The 18,856-nt window shown below is 47.9% G+C and overlaps 1 protein-coding gene across 6 annotated transcripts in view; it reads right to left on the reverse strand.

Annotated features, from left to right (window-relative positions):
• ARHGEF7 (Rho guanine nucleotide exchange factor 7) overlaps positions 1-18,856 on the reverse strand; it is a 125,737-nt gene that overhangs the window by 96,321 nt on the left and 10,560 nt on the right. For 5 of the 6 annotated variants that reach the window (XR_003791759.1, XM_029210426.1, XM_029210425.1 and 2 more), the window contains exon 2: positions 1,665-1,751. Coding sequence is in view for 4 of the 6 variants with exons in the window: in XM_029210426.1 (XP_029066259.1) it covers positions 1,665-1,751 (87 nt within the window). In the remaining 2 variants the exon portion in view is untranslated. Of the gene's footprint in view, positions 1-1,664; positions 1,752-1,933; positions 2,013-18,856 lie in introns of those variants that run through there. The other variant, XM_029210429.1, reaches the window with a different exon arrangement.

The following is an 18,856-nucleotide window of genomic DNA, read 5'->3' on the forward strand; positions in this document are numbered from 1 at the left end:
ATTAACTGAAGGCCTACTATACGCCAAGCACTGCTCTAGATACTTAGGATGTGTTAGTGAACAAAGTCTCTTCTAGAACATCTTTAAATAAACTCAATTTAACAAAAATAGTAGCTATATAAAATTTCAACAGCAACCTTTGGAAAACTAAGGATGAGGTGTTTTGGGTTTTTTTACGTTCAACATTCTTTAAAACAATACCTTCTTGCAAAGTGAGTTTCAAATTTAGTCTAATGAGAAACTAAACTCAATAGTTTGAAGGGGATAATAAAATTCCTCAACAAAGGTCAAAAAAAGCAAAAACTGCTACAAGCATTTATTATCACAGCCTAACAGGGAAACTCAATGATAAAACGACAAAGCCCATCCAGCAGGGGAAAAGACCCTTCTGAAACAATGTCTCTCCCACGCCTAAACAGCCACCATCTCCACTTTGGACTCTCCTCTGAGCATTTTCACTTATCTGTACATGACTTCCTCACAGACGTCAAATGCTACCAACTTAGTGTTGCCAATCATATTCATAAAGACAGTAATTTACTCTTATCAAACTTCAACCAAGAGATAAGCGTTCCATATAGCCTTCCTCACAGATTTGATGACTTCTACATTTATTTCCCAAGAAACCTAAGAGATGGTTCTTTTAGGATGCAATGGTTCTGTTGCAGATTCTTTCATATACTGTTACCTAGAAGCCTGGTATAATTCATCTCAGTACTCAGATAAGGAAACAAAGGCAGGGAGTGGTAAAGCCGCAGGTAGAAAAGGCAAGATTTAAACCCCCAACTGACTATAACCACATTAGTCTGTAATTTCCAAATAAAAAAGCAGCTACATTTCTGATCTAAAGCTCTATCCCAGGATTAAGAAAAACCACACGTGGTAACATAAGATGAAAAAGAAATTTCCAGGGCTTCCCTGGTGGCGCAGTGGTTGAGAGTCCGCCTGCCGATGCAGGGGACACGGGTTCGTGCCCCGGTCCGGGAAGATCCCACAGGCCGCGGAGCGGCTGGGCCCGTGAGCCATGGCCGCTGAGCCTGCGCCTCCGGAGCCTGTGCTCCGCAACGGGAGAGGCCACGACAGTGAGAGGCCCGCGCGTATCGCAAAAAAAAAGAAAAGAAAAGAAAAGAAAAGAAATTTCCAGAAAGCTGCTACTGAAAGACTGTATTTAGCACAGTGACAAAATTCTAAGCACCATGGAAATGACACCCACGCCCCAAGACATAGATTAACATGTCCCTAACCTAAACATCAATTGTCAGAGTAAGAATCACCTAAAGGGAGTGACACTTGGAGGACTGGGGGCCCATTTTATTTCTCCCGGCTCCGCCTGATCACCTGCTTAGGGTTCTGACGGCTGACCCAGACCTGGATGCGCGTCCCCCGAGAATCCCTAGGGCAGAGTTAAAGCTAAGGCAAGTACCAAGGAGCCAGAAAGCGCCCCTGCCCAACAAACGGCTGTCGAAAACGTGTTGTCACCTGCACCACGAGCTACTGTAACCACCTGTCCCCATCGCAGCGGGCAAAATGTGGGGCTCCTCCCTGCCCTGAGCCCGCAGTCGCCCCTGGGGAACCCGCGAGCCGAGCCCCGGGCGCCGCCGCTACGGGCCGTTACCACGCCCGCCCGCCTCGCGCCCCAGCGCCCCGCCGGCCCCGCCACTCACCTCCAGGCGCAGGGACGCCCCGCAGCCTCGCAGGAACTCGCGGATGTTGCTCAGGCACTCGCCCTCGCTCCGGGGCTCCGGGTAGACCTGCAACACAGAGAACAGGCGCTGAGCGCCGCGGGCAGGCCGCGAATGCGCCCCGAGGGGAACGCGACGCGGCCCCGGCGGGCGTGCCGGCCGCGCGAGCGACCAGGGCGGGCTGCCCCGGCGGCCCGGAGCCAGCCCGGCCGCCCCCGGCGCCCGCCCGCTCGGCCGCCGCCTCTCCTCACCCTTTTTCCTTCCTCCGGGATGCACCAATCTCAGCCCCTTCCCTCACCAGGAAGTGGAGCGGCGCCGGAAGTGACGTCTTCAGACCGCGCCCCGGCAGGCCCCGCCCGCAACCTCTTCCGGTCCCCCGCCGTGAGGGCGCGGCCTCTTCTCTCGACAGCTGGCGCTGGTCTTCCGACGCGGCCTCCCTCGCCCGGCCCACGCGCGGACTTCTCCCCGCACTTGGAGCTCGCCCTCGGACGCGGCCTACCTGGCCCGGCTCACGCGCGGATTCCCCATCCCCGCACCCGGCGCTCGCCCTCCGACGCGGCCTAGCGGGCGCAGCCCGCCCCTCCCAGAGGGACCCGGGAAAGCTTGGCTTCCTCCGCTTGAAGCAACCACGAAGGGACTGTTGAGAACCTGTTGTTTTCTCAGTTCTTCCCTGCCCCCGGCTCGGGGAGAGTGGAGCTGGAATTCTAATACGATGACTTAAAACAATTAGCGACGTAAATTATGCCGGCTGGGATTAGAGTGCATTGTTTTCTTTTACTACATATTGGTCGTGTGCTTCATCAATGATTAGCCAAAATAGCTGGTCACTCGTCAGCGAAAAGTCAGCTGGGGAGAGATTGTGGCGAATGCAGCCTCCATCACAGGTGAAGAGCAGCGAGGGCTCCTGCAGACTGTCTGGTGCTTGGTCTGAGGCAGAGCTGTAAAGGCCACGGCCACACGTGTAAGCAGTCACTGACAGCTTCCCAGGGCAAGAAACAAAGGAAACCAGGAACGGCACCGGTTACACAGAACCATCAAGGGAGAAGCCTGAGATCTCAGAAGAGCTTTTTGTTGTTCTGAACAGCATGTGAAGACTTTTTACACTAAAGTATCGTACAGAATTCTAGCATTTGGGGACGTTCAAGACATTTTGTCCTTCTGTCCTCTAGGGGGAAATAACGACATTCATTTAGGGCTCTCTCAGGAATACTGCAGTTTCATTTCAAAGTGGTCAGGTCTTCTAAAACTACAAAAGAAAACCAGGGTGTTGAGCAGTGCCAAGAGGGAGGAAATGACACTTTTTTTTCTCTACAGTTTAAAAATTCTTAGAAGTGCCAGCATATTTCCCTCCAAATACTGAACAGATTTGTTTTTTTTGGTGGAACTTGAGAGAGAGTGGAACAGCAAAGCCAGAGCTGCCTTCTAGTCCATTTTACTCCTCCCTCACACTGTTTTTGCATACAAATACAATCAGTCCTCATTCACGGATTCTATATTTGCAAATTTGCCTACTCGGTAATATTTATGTGTAACCCCAAAATCTGTATTTGCGGCACTTTCTCATTTATAGACGTGTGCAAAGCAGCAAAATATTTGAATTGCCTTATGCACACGTTCCCAGCTGAATTTGAACAAGGCCATGCTCTGCCATCTTCTTGTAGCTCATAATGTAAGCAAATGTCCTTTTCACTCCACTGGTGCCACATTTTTCACTTTTTTTTTTTTTTTTTTTTTGCTTTTTCTTGGTGATTTCACTGTTTTAAATGGCCCCCAAACGTAGTGCTAAAGCACTGTCTGGCATTCCTAAGCGCAAGAAGGTTGTAATGTGCCTTACAGAGAAAATACGTGTGTTAGATAAGCTTCACTCAGGCCTGAGTTATAGTGCTGTTGGCCGAGAATTCAATGTTAATGAGTCAACAATACGGTACATCCAGAAAAAGGAAGAGGATATTCGCAGATCTGTACGTGAAGCCGCTCCGGAAAGTGCTAAAGTAACCTCTGTAGTGCGTGATGGAGCTATGGAAAAGATGGAAAAGCAACTAAATTTGTGGATTCATGAGATGACAAGCAATAAAAAGAGTGTAGTGGACAGCGTTGTTGTGAGGCTGAAAGCCAAAGAAATTTACGGTCATGTTACCCAGGGTCAAGAAAATGTTAAACCCTTCTCAGCTAGTGCAGGCTGGCTTGCACGATTCAAAAGGCGATACCACATGAAAAATGTTAAACTTGCAGGCAAGGTAGGTTCTACAGATCAGGAGGCTGCAGAAGAATTTAAAAAATACCTGCTAAGCATTATACATGAAAAGGGTTATATGGAAGAGCAGGTTTTCAACGCTGATGAAACTGGCTTATTTTACAAGAATGTTGGCAAACGAACCTATGTAATGCAAATGGCCTCCAAAACTCCTGGCTTTAAATCATTCAAAGACTGTGCAACCTTGCTATTATGTGCAAACGCCAAGGGTGACTTTAAGTGCAAACCCCTCATGGTACACAGAGCACAAAACCCACAATCACTTAGAGGGAAAAACTTGAACTGTATGCCAGTCCACTGGAGATGGAACAAAAAAGCATGGATGGCGTCCAAAATATTCTGGGATTGGTTCCACAACTGCTTCATCCCAGAAGCTGAACGTTATCTCCATGGCAAAAACCTTGCCTTCAGGGTTTTATTAATTTTGGATAATGCCCCAGTTCATTGCCGTGAAGAACTCGAAAATGCCCACCCCAACATAGAAGTTCTCTTCATGCCCCCAAACACAGCATCTCTTATCCAACCCCTCAATCAGGGCGTGATAAAAGCTTTCAAGGCACACTACACCAGGGAGCTTTATAGCAAGGCTTTTGAGGCTCTCAACGCCAATGAGGAGACCACCATGATGGACTACTGGCAGTCAGTCACCATACGCAATGTTATTGATTATATCAGCACAGCCTGGGACAGCGTCAAGCAGGCTACTATCAACAATTGTTGGGGAAATGTTTGGCCAGACTGTGTGAAAAATTTTGAAGGTTTTGAAGGTGTTACAGAAAATATAACGAGCAGTGTCAAAAACATAATGCATATTGCACAACAGATAAGTGGAGAAGGTTTCAGTGACATGAAGGAAGGCGATGTGGAGGAAATTTTGGCAGAAGTGGCAGTAGAACCCACCAACAAAGACCTGGACGAGATGGCAAAACAAGGCAGTGGAGTTAGTGATGATGAGGATGGTGAAAGTCAGCCTGAGACTCCAAGAATCGTCCCTCTCACAGCAGCCAAAATAGCAGAATGGAATTCTGCCTTGGAAAAAATTTTCAATGACATGGAAGAGTGTGACCCTGTGCCCGAACGCAGCTTCACGTTTAAGCGCCTCACCTCCACTGCGTTCATCCCTTATGCCGAAACACTTAAAGATTTGAGGCAAAAAGCCAAGCGGGTGAGGCTGAAGCAGTTTTTCAAGCCAGATTGGGAGGGCAAGTTGCTGACACCGTCACCAAACTGGGAAAGCCAGACTCCTGAGGCAGAGCTGCCAGATCTCACAGGCCACCCTCCCTGACATCTTCCTTCCTGACTCTCCCTCCATTCCCGTACAGCAAGCCGAGGTCACCAGGTTTAACCCCACCATGCACTGCCCCATCACGTGTCCCATGGCTCCATCAACAGTAAGGTGGTTTCCATAAATTTTAAATGTTTAATCTTTGGTTAATGCTTTTTTTGGGGGTGGGGGGGGCTTTCTTTCTTGCATTATGCTGTAGTATCCAATATACAGTGTGTATTTGTGTGTGTATGTGAGCGGTGAACATGTGTACTGTGTATGTGACTGAATGGAAGAGCTAAATTAGAACAGTCACACTATGGTAGACTACATTACATAATGCTGTAACTGAGATGGTGTTTTATTATAAAGATATACTGCATGTAATTATTTGTAAATATATATATATATATGTTAAATAAGCTATCTTTAAACAGAAATACACCTAAAAACAAGATTATGTATTGATTGGTTGACCAGATGTTGTGACCAGAGGTTCAAAGGAAACTAACCTTGTATTTCTCCATGAACAATGGTTCAGTAGTTGCTAATTCAGTGGTCATGGTGCCCTTGTAGAATGTAACTACCACAAATAATGAAATCAACTCTACGTTTAAAAGTATTGATCCATAAGGATCTAATTGTTATGATTTCTCTTCTGAATTGAGTCAACACAGCTATTGTGAGTTCACAAATGATGGAAACATATGTTACAGTTCTTGATAAAAATTATTAAATATAAAATGCAAATTTTATTTGGAAATATATGTCTTCATGAGATGTATAGGGGTTTTTTTTAATTAGTTCATTAACCCATGGATAATCATCACTTACGGAGCAGCGCCAATTCTATTCCTATCTTGGGGTTTTTTTAATGCAAAAACTGAGAAACCTTGTTCATAAACATAAGCACATGGAAATGGAAAGGAGTTTTGTTAGGATGCCTCTTTGAAGCCTTCTGAGTTACATAGCCAAAGTCCAGATATAATCTGTCATAAATAAAAACTTAAAATCATCAGCCAACAGCTTGATTGGGGTCTCCTTCAATTTCTGTGAAAGCTAAGAAGTACAACCCTGAGCTGCAACATGCAGTCATCAGAGTCACTCCCCTCCCAGCACCGGCACCCTTTGTGACAGCTGGGAGGCCTTCCACCTGGCAGCGTGCACCTCGGGAAGACAACAAAGGGTGAAGTGGGAGAAGCCCATTGTGAAAGGGGAGGTGGGACAGTCGGACCGGTGTGATGCTCTCCTTGTTCAGAGACAGCTGCTCTGGCTCCTTGGTTTTAGTTGAGCATGGATGCAAGCTGAGGACCTAGAAATGGAAATGGATTCCCTTAAAACTATCCTGAAGTTTACCTAAAGCAACATACCTGTTTGGAGAACTGTAATGTAAAAGAGTCAAAACTTTATAGTCAGTAGTTCCTAACTGTAACGCACATACTGATCGCAAACAAGCCACTTGACCCCTCTATGTCTACGCCTCTATCTCCAGTTTAAGGCTGACGCGTTCAGCGTTTGTCAACAGGGCTGTTGGGAGGATCAGATGCATAATAAATTAGTCCGACAATATTGGACCTAGACTCCTGCCAGGTCATGTGATGAGCACTGTGACTGCAAAGAAGAGGGGGGCACAGCCCCTGCCCTCGGTGAGGAAGAACTGCTCACAGTGTGGCAAGTGCAGCCACACAGGTGTATGCTCAGGACCCTGGAGGCACAGACAGGGCAGGCCAGAGGCTTAGCCACCCCAAACGGTGACAACCGAGTTGGGGACGAAAGGGTGAAGAGGCAGATGGGACTGTATTATCAAGGGTGTGACACTTGAAAAGTCCATCATGTTTTCAAGGGTGGTGAATAATCAAGGCAACTGAGATCATGGGTGAAGCTGCAATGGAAAAAAATGCATTGGAGCGATGATGATACAAAAGGAGATATTTAAAAGCTCCCCCCCCGCCATATTTTGTTGAAGAAGCTGTATGAATGGTAAGTGAGCACATGAAAAAGTGTTGAGCATCATTAGTCATCAGGGAAATGCAAATTAAAAGCACAGATAACACTACCCACCCACCAGAGCAGTGAGATGGAAAAGGCTGACAGTATCGAGCGTTGGCAAGGATGGGAAGCAACGGGAGCTCCCACGCGTGACCGGTGGGAGTGTCAGGTGGTGCGCTTGGGAAACCGGCAGTTCCTTGCAAAGTTAAACATACCTAAGCCCCAGCAATTCCTCCCCTAGGTGTTTACCCAAGAGGGATGAAAACATATGGCCACAAAAAGCCGTGTTCAAGAATGTTTACAGCAGCTTTATTTACAGTCACCAGAGCCTTCAGAACCTGAAGGCGAGCTCCGCTCAGTGCATCTCCAGATGTGTTCAGAGAGGAGCTCTGGCCTCAGATGACCAACAGCTGCCCCACGTGCTTTCCAGAAATCCTCTCCCAAACTTGCCACGATAATAAACTCCAGGCTTTCCCGCCAAAAACTCTAATCAGGCAGAGGCATAGACAGGCCCCAAACCATTGTGATTTTCCTTTGAAATATGGCTTTTGTACTCAATATTTGGCAAGGGGTGTGTCTGACACTCTGAGAATTTGCTACAAACTAAATCACAAGGCAATGTTAAGGCCAGACTTCAGAGACCTCCGCAGCTGCCCAGCTCCCACCTTCTCAACTCCTTTCTACCACCCACTCCACGCCGGGGACAGCCAGCTCTACCCTCAGTCCAAATAAAGTGCCAACTAGAGGAGCTGCCTTCTCTCCAAGTTTGAAGGAGTTTAGAGTTTTAGTTTCCAAAACTGCTTGAGGAAGAAGAATAGGCAGCTCTAGCAAGCAAAGAATTAACATAGGTTCAGTGTTACTGCAACACTTAAGATGGAGAGTACAGAAAACCGCCGCAGCTTGTAACAGCTGGGAAACACTCAGCTGCCCAGGAGCCTAGTTCCCAGAAGCGGTGGCCTGAACTGGTGACTTCCCAGGGTGCCTCCATGTCCTTATCCCTGCCCTCATTTTGTAAATAGTCTCTTTGTTAAACTCTCTTCAACCATTTCTGTTTAGCATGCCGTCTGTTTCCTGCTGGGACCCTAACCCAGTGAGCTTCCTGGTGGTACGGTTAAAAATAGAAAACAGTGTCACAGCAAAAGATGAGAAACAATTTAGGGAAAGGATTAGGTCAATTACAGTCCTGCCACAGAACAGACCACCAGCCTACCACACAGCATTTAAAAAGAGTCAGCTTTATATACTGATAATGTCACAACCTCCTGGTCACAGTAGGTGTGGGACAAGGAACATGGGGAACAGTATGCAGGACATGCTGCCTTAGTGTTTAAAGAAAAAAGCAAGAAGAAGATGTGCCTGGGTGTTCAGAAATGCATGGCCTGGGACTTCCCTGGTGGTGCAGTGGTTAAGAATCCGCCTGCCAATGCAGGGGACACGGGTTCGATTCCTGGTCCGGGAATATCCCACATGCCGCGGAGCAACTAAGCCCGTGCGCCACAACTACTGAAGCCCGCATGCCTAGAGCCCATGCTCTGTAACAGGAGAAGCCACCACAATGAGAAGCCCGCGCACCACAACAAAGAGTAGCCCCCGCTCGCCGCAACTAGAGAAAGCCCGCGTGCAGCAACAAAGACCCAACGCACCCAAAGATAAAATATAATAAAATAAATCTTAAAAATAATAAATGCATGCCCTGTCTCTGGAAGCACATGCCGGATAACAGGGGCTGCCTCCAGGGAAAGGACCCGGGGCTTGGAGGACAGAGGGGGAGAAGGGAAACTTGCTTTGCACTCTGTACTTTTTGGTACCCTTTGAATTTTGTACCACATGAAAGTATTATTAAATAAATACATTTTTTAAAAGAACACTCCATTCTAATGTTCTCACAGGTCAAGGTGCCTCCCCATTAGAAAACAGTCCTCTTTGGAGAGCCCAGCTGTCAGTGTGTTGGGGTCCTCGTGAGGCAGATCTCCACCACGCCATGCCAATATGCAACACTATGCTTAAAATCCTAAATTCACCACCTAATAATTAGCACTGAATGTAATGACCTGGTAGCCATGGCTTTATTCTAACTAGAGTGCAGCTGTCTCCTGATCAGGGACCACACTTGTCCATAGCTCTCCGCTCACTCTGCAGCCAGAGAGTTTCAGGGGAGTAAAGGCAGAGGTCTGCAGAGCTCACTTGGAGGCTACGGGGCTCCTCCTCCAAATCCATGGAAAACAGTGAAGCATCCAGCAGAGAGCTCAAGGACTTGGCAGCTAAATACCAGATAGTAAATTAGCTCCCAAAGTGTGTGGCCTGGGTTACAAGTAGTTTACTGGAAGACACTTAAGCTTTTAATAAAGTACATTTTTCTTTGGCTTCCCTTCTTCATTATATCCCAAAGCCCAGCTCCTGTATGGATGCTATGGTCATCTGGGGGAAAATAAAGATGTCATCCATTAGTGTGGAGCTAGGCAAGCCATAAAGGGTGATCAGAAATATGAATGCACTAAGTTCAGCCATCCCAGACATGGGGGATGTCAGGGGCAGGCGGACCAGCAAGACTGCGTGGCTTAAATTAGCTCGGGTGTCCCCCGAGGCTCGGTTCCCACAAGCTCCAAAAGCACATTTTAAGTCCTTCAGAGATGGTGGCAACAGTCCCAAATTGATACCAATGCCAAAAATGGATTTTTTAAAATGTGGGCATAAGCTTTCACCAGACTACCTAGGTTAAATTTCTCCACTGCATTTGTGTTTTGCTCTCCCAGTAACGTTAGATCAAAACAGGTAGGTGTGTAGTAATCGTCAAATGAGAGCAGTCTTGAAAACAGCACATGCCCTGTGGTGGCTGTGATCCAGACACCTGGGACGCAGAGGTGCACGGGCCAGGCCATCATTAATGTCTTGTGCCTTCCTTAAGCAGACGCCATTTCTTACACCTCGGAAGGATCTTGATACAGGGAAACAGGCGTACGAATTCCTAAGACAACTCAGATTGGGCCTTGTAATCAGAGATTTTTCTTAACTGAAGTTTCACCTGTTAATATGGAATAATCATCCCTTTTTTCCTCTCATTCTCATGCTTTCAACCCAACGGAAACATGTATTTTGTAAATCTGAGCCACTGCTTACTTTCTTCTTAAGCTCAATTTCTGCAGTGTTTCTGGTCCTTTGACATCCATCTCCTCTCCTACTGAGCACATTTCAGAATGGCTACCGATGTCTCTGCCTGTGTCCATTGGTGGAAAAGCCTGTAGAGAGGCTCGTGGTCTCCGATGGGAGGGTGCCATGCACCTCTGCAGTGTCAGTGCAGCAGGTAGGGGCGAGAACACCCCCAGGAGAGGAGCCCCGCCCCCCAGGAGCATGGGGCACTGGTGGCCGCAGGTCTCACGGGTCTGCTCTTTGCCTCACGGACAACCCAACCCCCTACCTTTGACCGAGACACCTCAAGGGAGAATGTCAAGTCCTGTCCCCGCAGCCACTGCTGGGATTGCACCGATGAAACCTGTGTCCTCAGATGTCTGCGCGGGGCCTGTGTGGCCTGCCACCCCATTGGTTTACCTCGCTGTGCACGCTCCGCCCTTTCCCACGCAGTGAAGCCAGGGGCAGCAGTGGGAACTTCGGAGCAGCGCCCTGCCTCGTGCCCGACCAGCCCTCCCGGTGAAAGAACCCGTCTTTCATTTCTAAACAGCCCAAGAAGCTTCATTTAAGGCAAGTTAAAGCCTCTGGGCCAGAAGACGGGACACTGACCACCTTGGAGAAAGTTCTGTTTTCACCCACACGTTAGCATGTGGGAGGCTTGAAGGCGCGCAGAGAGGGCTGGCTGACTTTGGAGAGAGGCTGGGAAGCGAAAGGGAGCCTTCACCAGAGGAAGGAACGTGAATAAGGGGAGAGGAAAAAGCTGAGGACGCTCAGTGGCAAGTGTGCCTCTCTATAACTAGCAGCGAAGACCCTCCCCAGAGGGAACGGCAGGGGAAGCAGGCGACCACAGCTTGGAGCACTCGTGCTGTAAAAGCCTCTTGCGTGAAAGAAGCCAGTCGAGACTTCATATTAAGTGTGAGTAATAAAAAGGTGATAAGCTCATTATCTCCCGAGCTCTTAAATACCAGCAGAGTACCCGCTGAAATAGGGCCGTAGCTGTAAGATGTGGAGCAGTATGTAGTTCAAAACTACGTTTTCAAACAATCACTTAGAAAAACTGAGCTTCATTAGTTAAAGATAAGGCGGCCAATGCATACTCAGGAATTCTATTTCTTCCATACTACTATAGCTGGAACATCTCCCTGCACATTTATCATTTGCCTGTCACATCACTCCTCTGCTCAAAACCCTCAAAAGCCCCCCATTTCACTCAGAGTAAAAGCCAAAATCCTTTAAGAGAATAAAAGGTAAGACACAGACTGGACAAAAGTACTGCATTTGCAAAACACACATCCAATCACGGACTTTTATCTAAAACATACAAAGAACTACTAAAACTCAACAATAAGAAAACAGCCCATTGGAAAAATGGGCAAAAGACCTGAACAGTCTCTTTACCAAAGAAGATACACAGATGGCAAGGCCACTAAACATATGAAAAGATGCTCCACATCATATGTCATCAGGGAAATGCAAATTAAAAGAACAGTGAGACACTGCTGCACACCCATTAGAATGACACAAATCTGGACTTCCTTGGCAGTCCAGCAGTTAACCCTTCACCTTCCAGTGCAAGGGGTGTGGGTTTAATCCCTGGTTGGGGAGCTAAGAGCCCACATGCCCCGCGGCCAAAAAACCAAAACATAAAACAGAAGCAATATTGTAACAAATTCACTAAAGACTTTAAAAATGGTCCACATCAAAAAAAAAAAAAAAAAAGAATGACACAAATCCAACACTGACAGCACCCAATGCTGGCAAGGACGTGGAGCAACAGGAAATCTCATCTGCTGCTGGGAATACACACTGGTCCACACCGTGGAAGAGACTGGCTTATAAAACTAAACATCCTCTTATCATAAGGTCCAAAGATCTTGCTTCTTGGGTAAATTCGCTTTCCCCAAATGAGTTGAAAACGTGTCCATGCAAAAACCTGAATACAAATGTTTATAGCAGCTTTATTCATAATTGCCCAAAGCTGGAAGTAATCAAGCTGCCCTTCAGTAGGCGAATGAACAAATAGACTGTGGTCGGTTCAGAAGATGGAAGATCATTCAGCAATAAAAGAAGGTGAGCCACGAAAAGGCATGGAGGAGACTTCATGTTACTAAGTGAAAGAAGCCAATCTGAAAAGGCTACGCACCGTATGATTCCAACAATGTGACATCCCGGAAAAAGTAAAACTATGGCAACAGTAAAAAGATCAATGGTTGCCAGGGACTAGGGGAGAGGGCGGGATGAACAGGCAGAGCACAGAGAATTTTTAGGGCAGTGAAACCATCCTGTGTGACACTGTGATGATGGATACGTGTCATGTCCAAACCCACGGACTGCACAGCACAGGGTGAACCCTAATGTACATTATGGACTTTACTTAGTAATGTATCGGTACTGCTTCATCAACTGTAACAGGTGTCCCACACTAGCACAAGACGTTAATAATAGGGGCGAGTGGAGAGGGGTGGATGGAAATTCTGTGTACTTTCTGCTAAATTTTCTGGAAACCTAAAACTGCAAATAAAGTCTACTCATTTATTTTTAAAGTCAAAGTCCTTATGATGGCTGGGCAGGCCCTGCACGGTCTGTTCCCTCGTTCCCTCCCTGACCTCATCATCAACCAGCTGCTACTCTCCCCCAACTCACAGTGGCCTCTGCTGTTCCCAGAATTTGCCAGGCAGGCTCCTACCTCAGGACCTTTGCACAGCCTAGTCTCTCCACCTGAAATTCCCTTCTCCCCAATATTCACGTCACGCCTTGCTCATATACATCAAGTCTTTGTTCAAATGTCACTTCTCTGTAACGCCTACCCTACCTACCAGAAGTAAAACTGCAATGTCACCCTAATTGCTGGCATCCCCCCCGTTTTTCTCCATAGCCCTATCACTGTCTAACATGCTGTGCCATCTACTTGTGTACTATGTACGCGTCCAGAATACCTCCCTGTGCCGTGACATATATGCCCCACAGGCAGTCTGTTTGATGAGTGTTACATCTCAACACCTGGCACATACAAGCACTTAGTATATTATTGGTTCGGTGAATTAATGGTTTAATTAAGGACCTTTGCCTATGACACTAATTCGGTACCAGAATCACTTGCTTATAGCCACCTGAAGTGAAGGTGTGATGCTGACAGCACCTAGAACCAAAAAGTAATATAATTGGTCTCATATGAGAATTGAATATTTGAGACAGGAACTGTGCTGAAAAACACTTGGAAATATAATCACTGTAGACAAAACATTACAGAGACGTAAAAGACGCTCTTGGGTTTTACCATAAACCCTAAGCCCTGTCTGTCACGGCTGACGGATGCATCCTGTTACCACCGGCTCCGTCTGAGGCCGGCCGCCCGGCTGCTGCCCAGCCCTCCGAGGACCGCCAGCTCGGCGTCCAGGGCTCCGTTTTCGCTCTGTGGGTATCAGGCGTCGGTCAGCCGGGCGCCGCTGAGAGCCAGCATTCTGGTTTCAGCGCCATCTCCTGTCACTAAGGAAGATCGCTGCCTCGAAGCGGGGCTCCCGGAACCAGCTGGCTGGCTCCCCCAGGCCTCAGCTCCTGTCGGCGGCTGGCATGTTGTACAGCCGCCCACGAGACCTGCGTGGGGACAGGCTTGCCTTATGCCCGGGCCCCAAGTTTCACAAAGGGGCCGGGACAAGCTGATGAGGCCCTCTCGTGATTCCGACATTTCAGAGCTGAGAGACCCACGGGGAGAGCGGGACAGGGAAAGCAGTGAGGAAGGGCGCCGCCAGAGCTGCAGCTTGTCTCCCCGCGGCCTCGGGAGGCAGGCGCAGCCCTCACCGCATCCCCCTCCTTCAGCCTGCTTCCTCTCCGTCCCCAGGTTCTGTCCTCTCCACTCGACTTCTGAGCCCAGCCGCTGAGCTTTACTTCGGTTATTCTGTATTTCAGCTCCGTAATTTCCGTATGTTTCTTTTTCATAAGCCCTCTTTCTTTGCTGCGGTCTCCTATTCTTCCACTTGTCTCAAGAGAATCTGTAATTGTTTTTGAAGCCTTTTTATGATGGCGGCTTGAAAACCCTTGGGAGGTGATTCCAGACTCATTCACTGCGAGGAGACGGTCGCTGAAGCTCGTCTCCGCCACGACACCTAGAAAAGCAGGTCCTGTGACCAGACGTGGGTAGGGGTCTGGGAGGTTGCCAGAAACCATCTCTGTTTTCTCCGTATTCAGTGACAAAGTGAATTCTTAGTTGGCTACTGAATTGAAAAGCATAGACTGGAATGAACTCAAGACGCACGTCCTCGGTGGCGGTGGAAGGCCAGCATGCGCCACAGACCCTGCAGACCTGCAGAGAAGCAGGGCCCCAGTTTAAGGACCCTAGGCCCACGGCCCCTGGGAGCAGCAAGGGACAGAGGCACAGCTCAGCAGACCGACTCGCTGGACCCAGATGCCCCCCACCCACAGCTCAGCAGTGCGGGTGATTTACCCCTCCCCCGAAAGCTGTAGTTTCCAAGAGAACCCTTACCCACAGGTGTCTCCATATCTTTTAGTAGCTTTCAGTGACTCATCATCTTATTTAGCTATAGTTCCTCCCAACCCTAATATGAATATTTCAAGGATTCCTCCTTAAGTGCCTCAACTTAAATAATACATTCATCAAATCTCATACAAGCCTCCTGAGCTCGGCCTCAATACAGATGGTGTTTCTCTTCTGTGTATTTTTTTAAATATTTATTTATTTGGCTGCGCCGGGTCTTAGTGGCAGCACGTGGGATCTTTAGTTGCAGCGTGTGGGATCTCTTGAGTTGCGGCTGTGGGATCTAGATCCCTGACCAGGGATCGAACCCCGGGCCCCCTGCATTGGGAGTGTGGAGTCTTAGCCACCGGACCACCAGGGAAGTCCCTCGCTTCTGTTTTATGCAACAATTTTCTAGATGTAAAGAAGCATGAGGAATCCCATTTTCCAGATAAACTCCAAGTGCCCCTTCCAATCCAAGGCAGGATTCGTTCCAGGCTCTCTACCTCCATGTTTCAATGCCCCAAAAGCCCACAGAGAAGCAGCATGGGGTCTGCTCTGTCCTGAACTAAAAGGCACTAGGTTAGGAAATTTCCCAAGCATGGGGGTGGGGGCCACATCCAGGTAGGCGAGCAGCCTGTGCTCACCTGTGGAAAAGCCCCCAGGTGACCACACCTCGGTCTCCCGTCTTCTTAAAGCGCCGTGCATGCAGTCTGGCTGGTCCCAGGTTACGGTACTCCTGGGCTGAGGAGCTCAGTGGGCCGTCAGAGGTGCTGAGATGTGTCCCCTGGACCAGCAGCATCAGCACGGCCTGCACACCTGTGAGAAGCGCCGATCCTACCTGCACACCTGTGAGAAACGCTGATCCTTAGCCCCAGCCAGACCTACAGAATCAGAGACTCTGGGCTGGAGTCCGGCAGTCTATTTTCACAATCCATCCAGGTGCATTTGGGCACACTCAAGTGTAAGAACCACACAACCACCTAAGCCAAAGGTACAAAGCGATGAAAAGCCCATCATTACTTGAAAACAACTTGAAATGCAGGTACTGCTAACTCTGATATCAGTAATTTCACTAACATTTTTACATTAAATTGTAAAAATTTTTATACAAAAAATTGTTGGGCAGCTATGCCACTTCCAGCTGTAAGAAAAAGAAAACCATCCCAACCCAGAAATTTTCAAGCCATAAGCTCCTCAATGAGAGAGAAAGAGAGAGAGAGAGACTTCTTCCTTCCCTACCCCCGCTCCCAATAATACTCTCCCCACCATCCTCTCAAAGAAGAAGGATTAAGGAGAAAAAATAACTGGTGAGCTTCCATTCCCCACACGTGGAGACAGGCTGAATAGTGCGGGTTTTATTGCTTTGACTGGGAAAAATAATACCCGAAAGCTAAACACTGCTTACATTTACTGTGGTTATTTAGGGACAATATTCCCGATAAACACTACTTGATTTACCTTTATCTCCCTTCTTTTATTATGATATGTAACTAATTGTGAGCATTTTCTAAATGAGAAAGAGAAAGCAAATCCCAGGAGAGATGTGTGTATACTCATAAAATTATAAAACAAATAGGCCTCAACTTGAACCTGAACTTTCTAAAAATTATACGTTGACATCCCTAAAAGGCCTTACCTCCATCAGATCTGGGCTTTCAAATGTCAGCGGCAAAACACAGAGACAGCCTAGAGCAGTAAGTTCTCAGCCACGTCCCCATCTTTACCTTTAAAGCCATTCATGTATGTAAAATGAATCAAAGGGGGAAGTAAAGTGAATCAAAGGGGGAAGATTAAACACCTGACGTTAATTCATTTAAGACAAGACGGAAACCTCAGATGGCTCAGAGTCACCACTGTGTAGTCTCAACACACTCTGGACTTGAACACATGTTAAAACAGGTAGGAAATGAGGGGAAAAACACCATAGATATACTTCCCTGAAGCCACTGAAAGAAATAGAGTTTTCTAGAGTCTCCTTTATCAAGAAAAAAACAGCTGAAGGTCAACTTCCTCTTAACAAAATTTCCGAGTTCCTGAGCATCATGATGTGAAAACTCGCTGTAAATTCATACATCCCTGCGTCCAGCGGGCCCTCTGTGGGTGCCCAGCTGTCCCCCACTCTCTCACGCTCCACACTCTCCTCCAACATTCTCTGCTCCCCACCTCCGTGTCCGCAGCTGCCTCCGTTCCAACACCCCCTCCCCAGCTCCTCTGTCTGTCCTGAGCTCACACTCCCCCCCTTTTCCTGAGCACAGGCGCCCTTGCTAAGATCACAAATGACTGGGTTGAGCGCTCAGCCAGGCCTGTCCAGCACAGTCCAGGCGTGCCCGCTGTCCCAGGATGATCAGTGACACAGCCCTCTTCCCTTCAAGCACACTGCCAACGCTTTTTGCGTGTGGGGTTTTGAAGCCCACTCCCTTGACCTCTTGCAGTCTACTGGACATCCCCCTCCACTGACTTCAGGTCACCACACTCCCCCCGGGAACTTAACCACCACCTTCCTTAGCCCCTCAGGCTCATCCGCGTTGCCTGGCCAGCCATGTCTGAGTCCCCAAGGCCTTCTGGAGTTCTCACCTATAATTTCCCCTTGGGAAACCTCACCACCCCACACTTGCATTCACATCTCTATGGTGTCACTCCCAAATTTATACCCAGCCCAAATGTCCTCTCTGAGCTCCAGTTCAGCACCCTCAGCACTGAATCCATTCATGACCTTCTTGTTCCAAGCCTAGGCCCCAGGCCAGGCTCCCACTCACACAGGTGACTCTGCCAGCCATCCCGGTGCGCAGCCAGAATCCCAGGAGTTACCGTGGACCCACCATGGAGCCCCACTGACTGCCTTCCCTCACCCTCTCCCCCGCCATCTTCGTGGTTTTTGCAGCACGGTGTCCATCCCAATCCCAGCTCCCGCTGGCTCTCAATGGACCACACTAAGAACTTAATAACGCTCTTCTCCGCATCCGTTCTGGGCCCCATCTAATCCATTTCCCACACTGGGAAGTTTGGAGTATTGTTTTCAAAATCTGCAACTGATCACATCATCCTTCCCTTTAAAACTCTGAAAAAAATCTTTAAAACCCAAAGTCACTCAACGTCCTGTGGGGCCTGGCGCGTGGCTCTCTCTCCAGGAGCACTTGAGCTCTCCCTCGGTCTCAGCACTGTGGCTACCCAGAAGTCCCGCACTGCTCCTCTAATTACACACCCCCTCTACTCACGCCAGAGCCCACTCATGTACTGCTTCTGGAGGAGACCTTCCCTAAGACACCACCTGTCCCATCTGCCAGATGTAAGTCAGCTTCCTCTGCTACGCACTTTGAGAAATCTGCTCCTTGCCTCCAGAGCATGTATCTCAATTTGTAAAGCAAATTCAAACAGTATCTTTAACGTGCTTCTCCTTCACTAGATGGTATGCGAGTCTATTTTTGTTAATCATTAAGTGTCCCAGCACAATCCTTGAACCACAGTAGACACCTGATACGGATTTGATGAGAAGATAGACAGATAAATAAGTGAGCTCTTGGGCAAGGAGGCTAAGTATACTTGCACTTTAAAATTCCGTACACGTTTTCTGAACAATCAGGTTCAGAAGTAGAGGGCTGGCAGTAAAATGAATTAAAGCTCCACTCCCTCAACGTGCAGGGTGAAACTGTCATGTAACACACACTGAGATGTGATCCACATACAGTAAACTGCTCATACTTAAAGTGTACAGTTGGAGCAGTTGCAACACATGTGCACTTGTGAAACCATCACCAGAATCAAGGTAATGAACACCCCTACCCTCCAAAGGACTCCTTGTGCCCTCAGAGTGTCCCTATGCAAGCACTGGTCTACTTTCTGTCACTACAGATTATGATGGCTTTTTTGTAGAATTTTACATAAGGGGAATCATACAGCATGAACTTTTTTCTAGCTTCTTTACTCAGCATAATTTTTACCCACGCTATAGCATATTCCCTTTCATTACTGAGTAGTATCCTATGGAAATACAATACTTTGTTTATCCATATACCAGTTGAAAATATCTGGGTTGTGTCTAGTCTGTGGCTATTTAAAAATAAAGTCCC

This window comes from Monodon monoceros, unplaced genomic scaffold (assembly GCF_005190385.1).
Source record: "Monodon monoceros isolate NGI ecotype Baffin Bay Population unplaced genomic scaffold, NGI_Narwhal_1 Super_Scaffold_8, whole genome shotgun sequence".
Taxonomy (NCBI): domain Eukaryota; kingdom Metazoa; phylum Chordata; class Mammalia; order Artiodactyla; family Monodontidae; genus Monodon; species Monodon monoceros.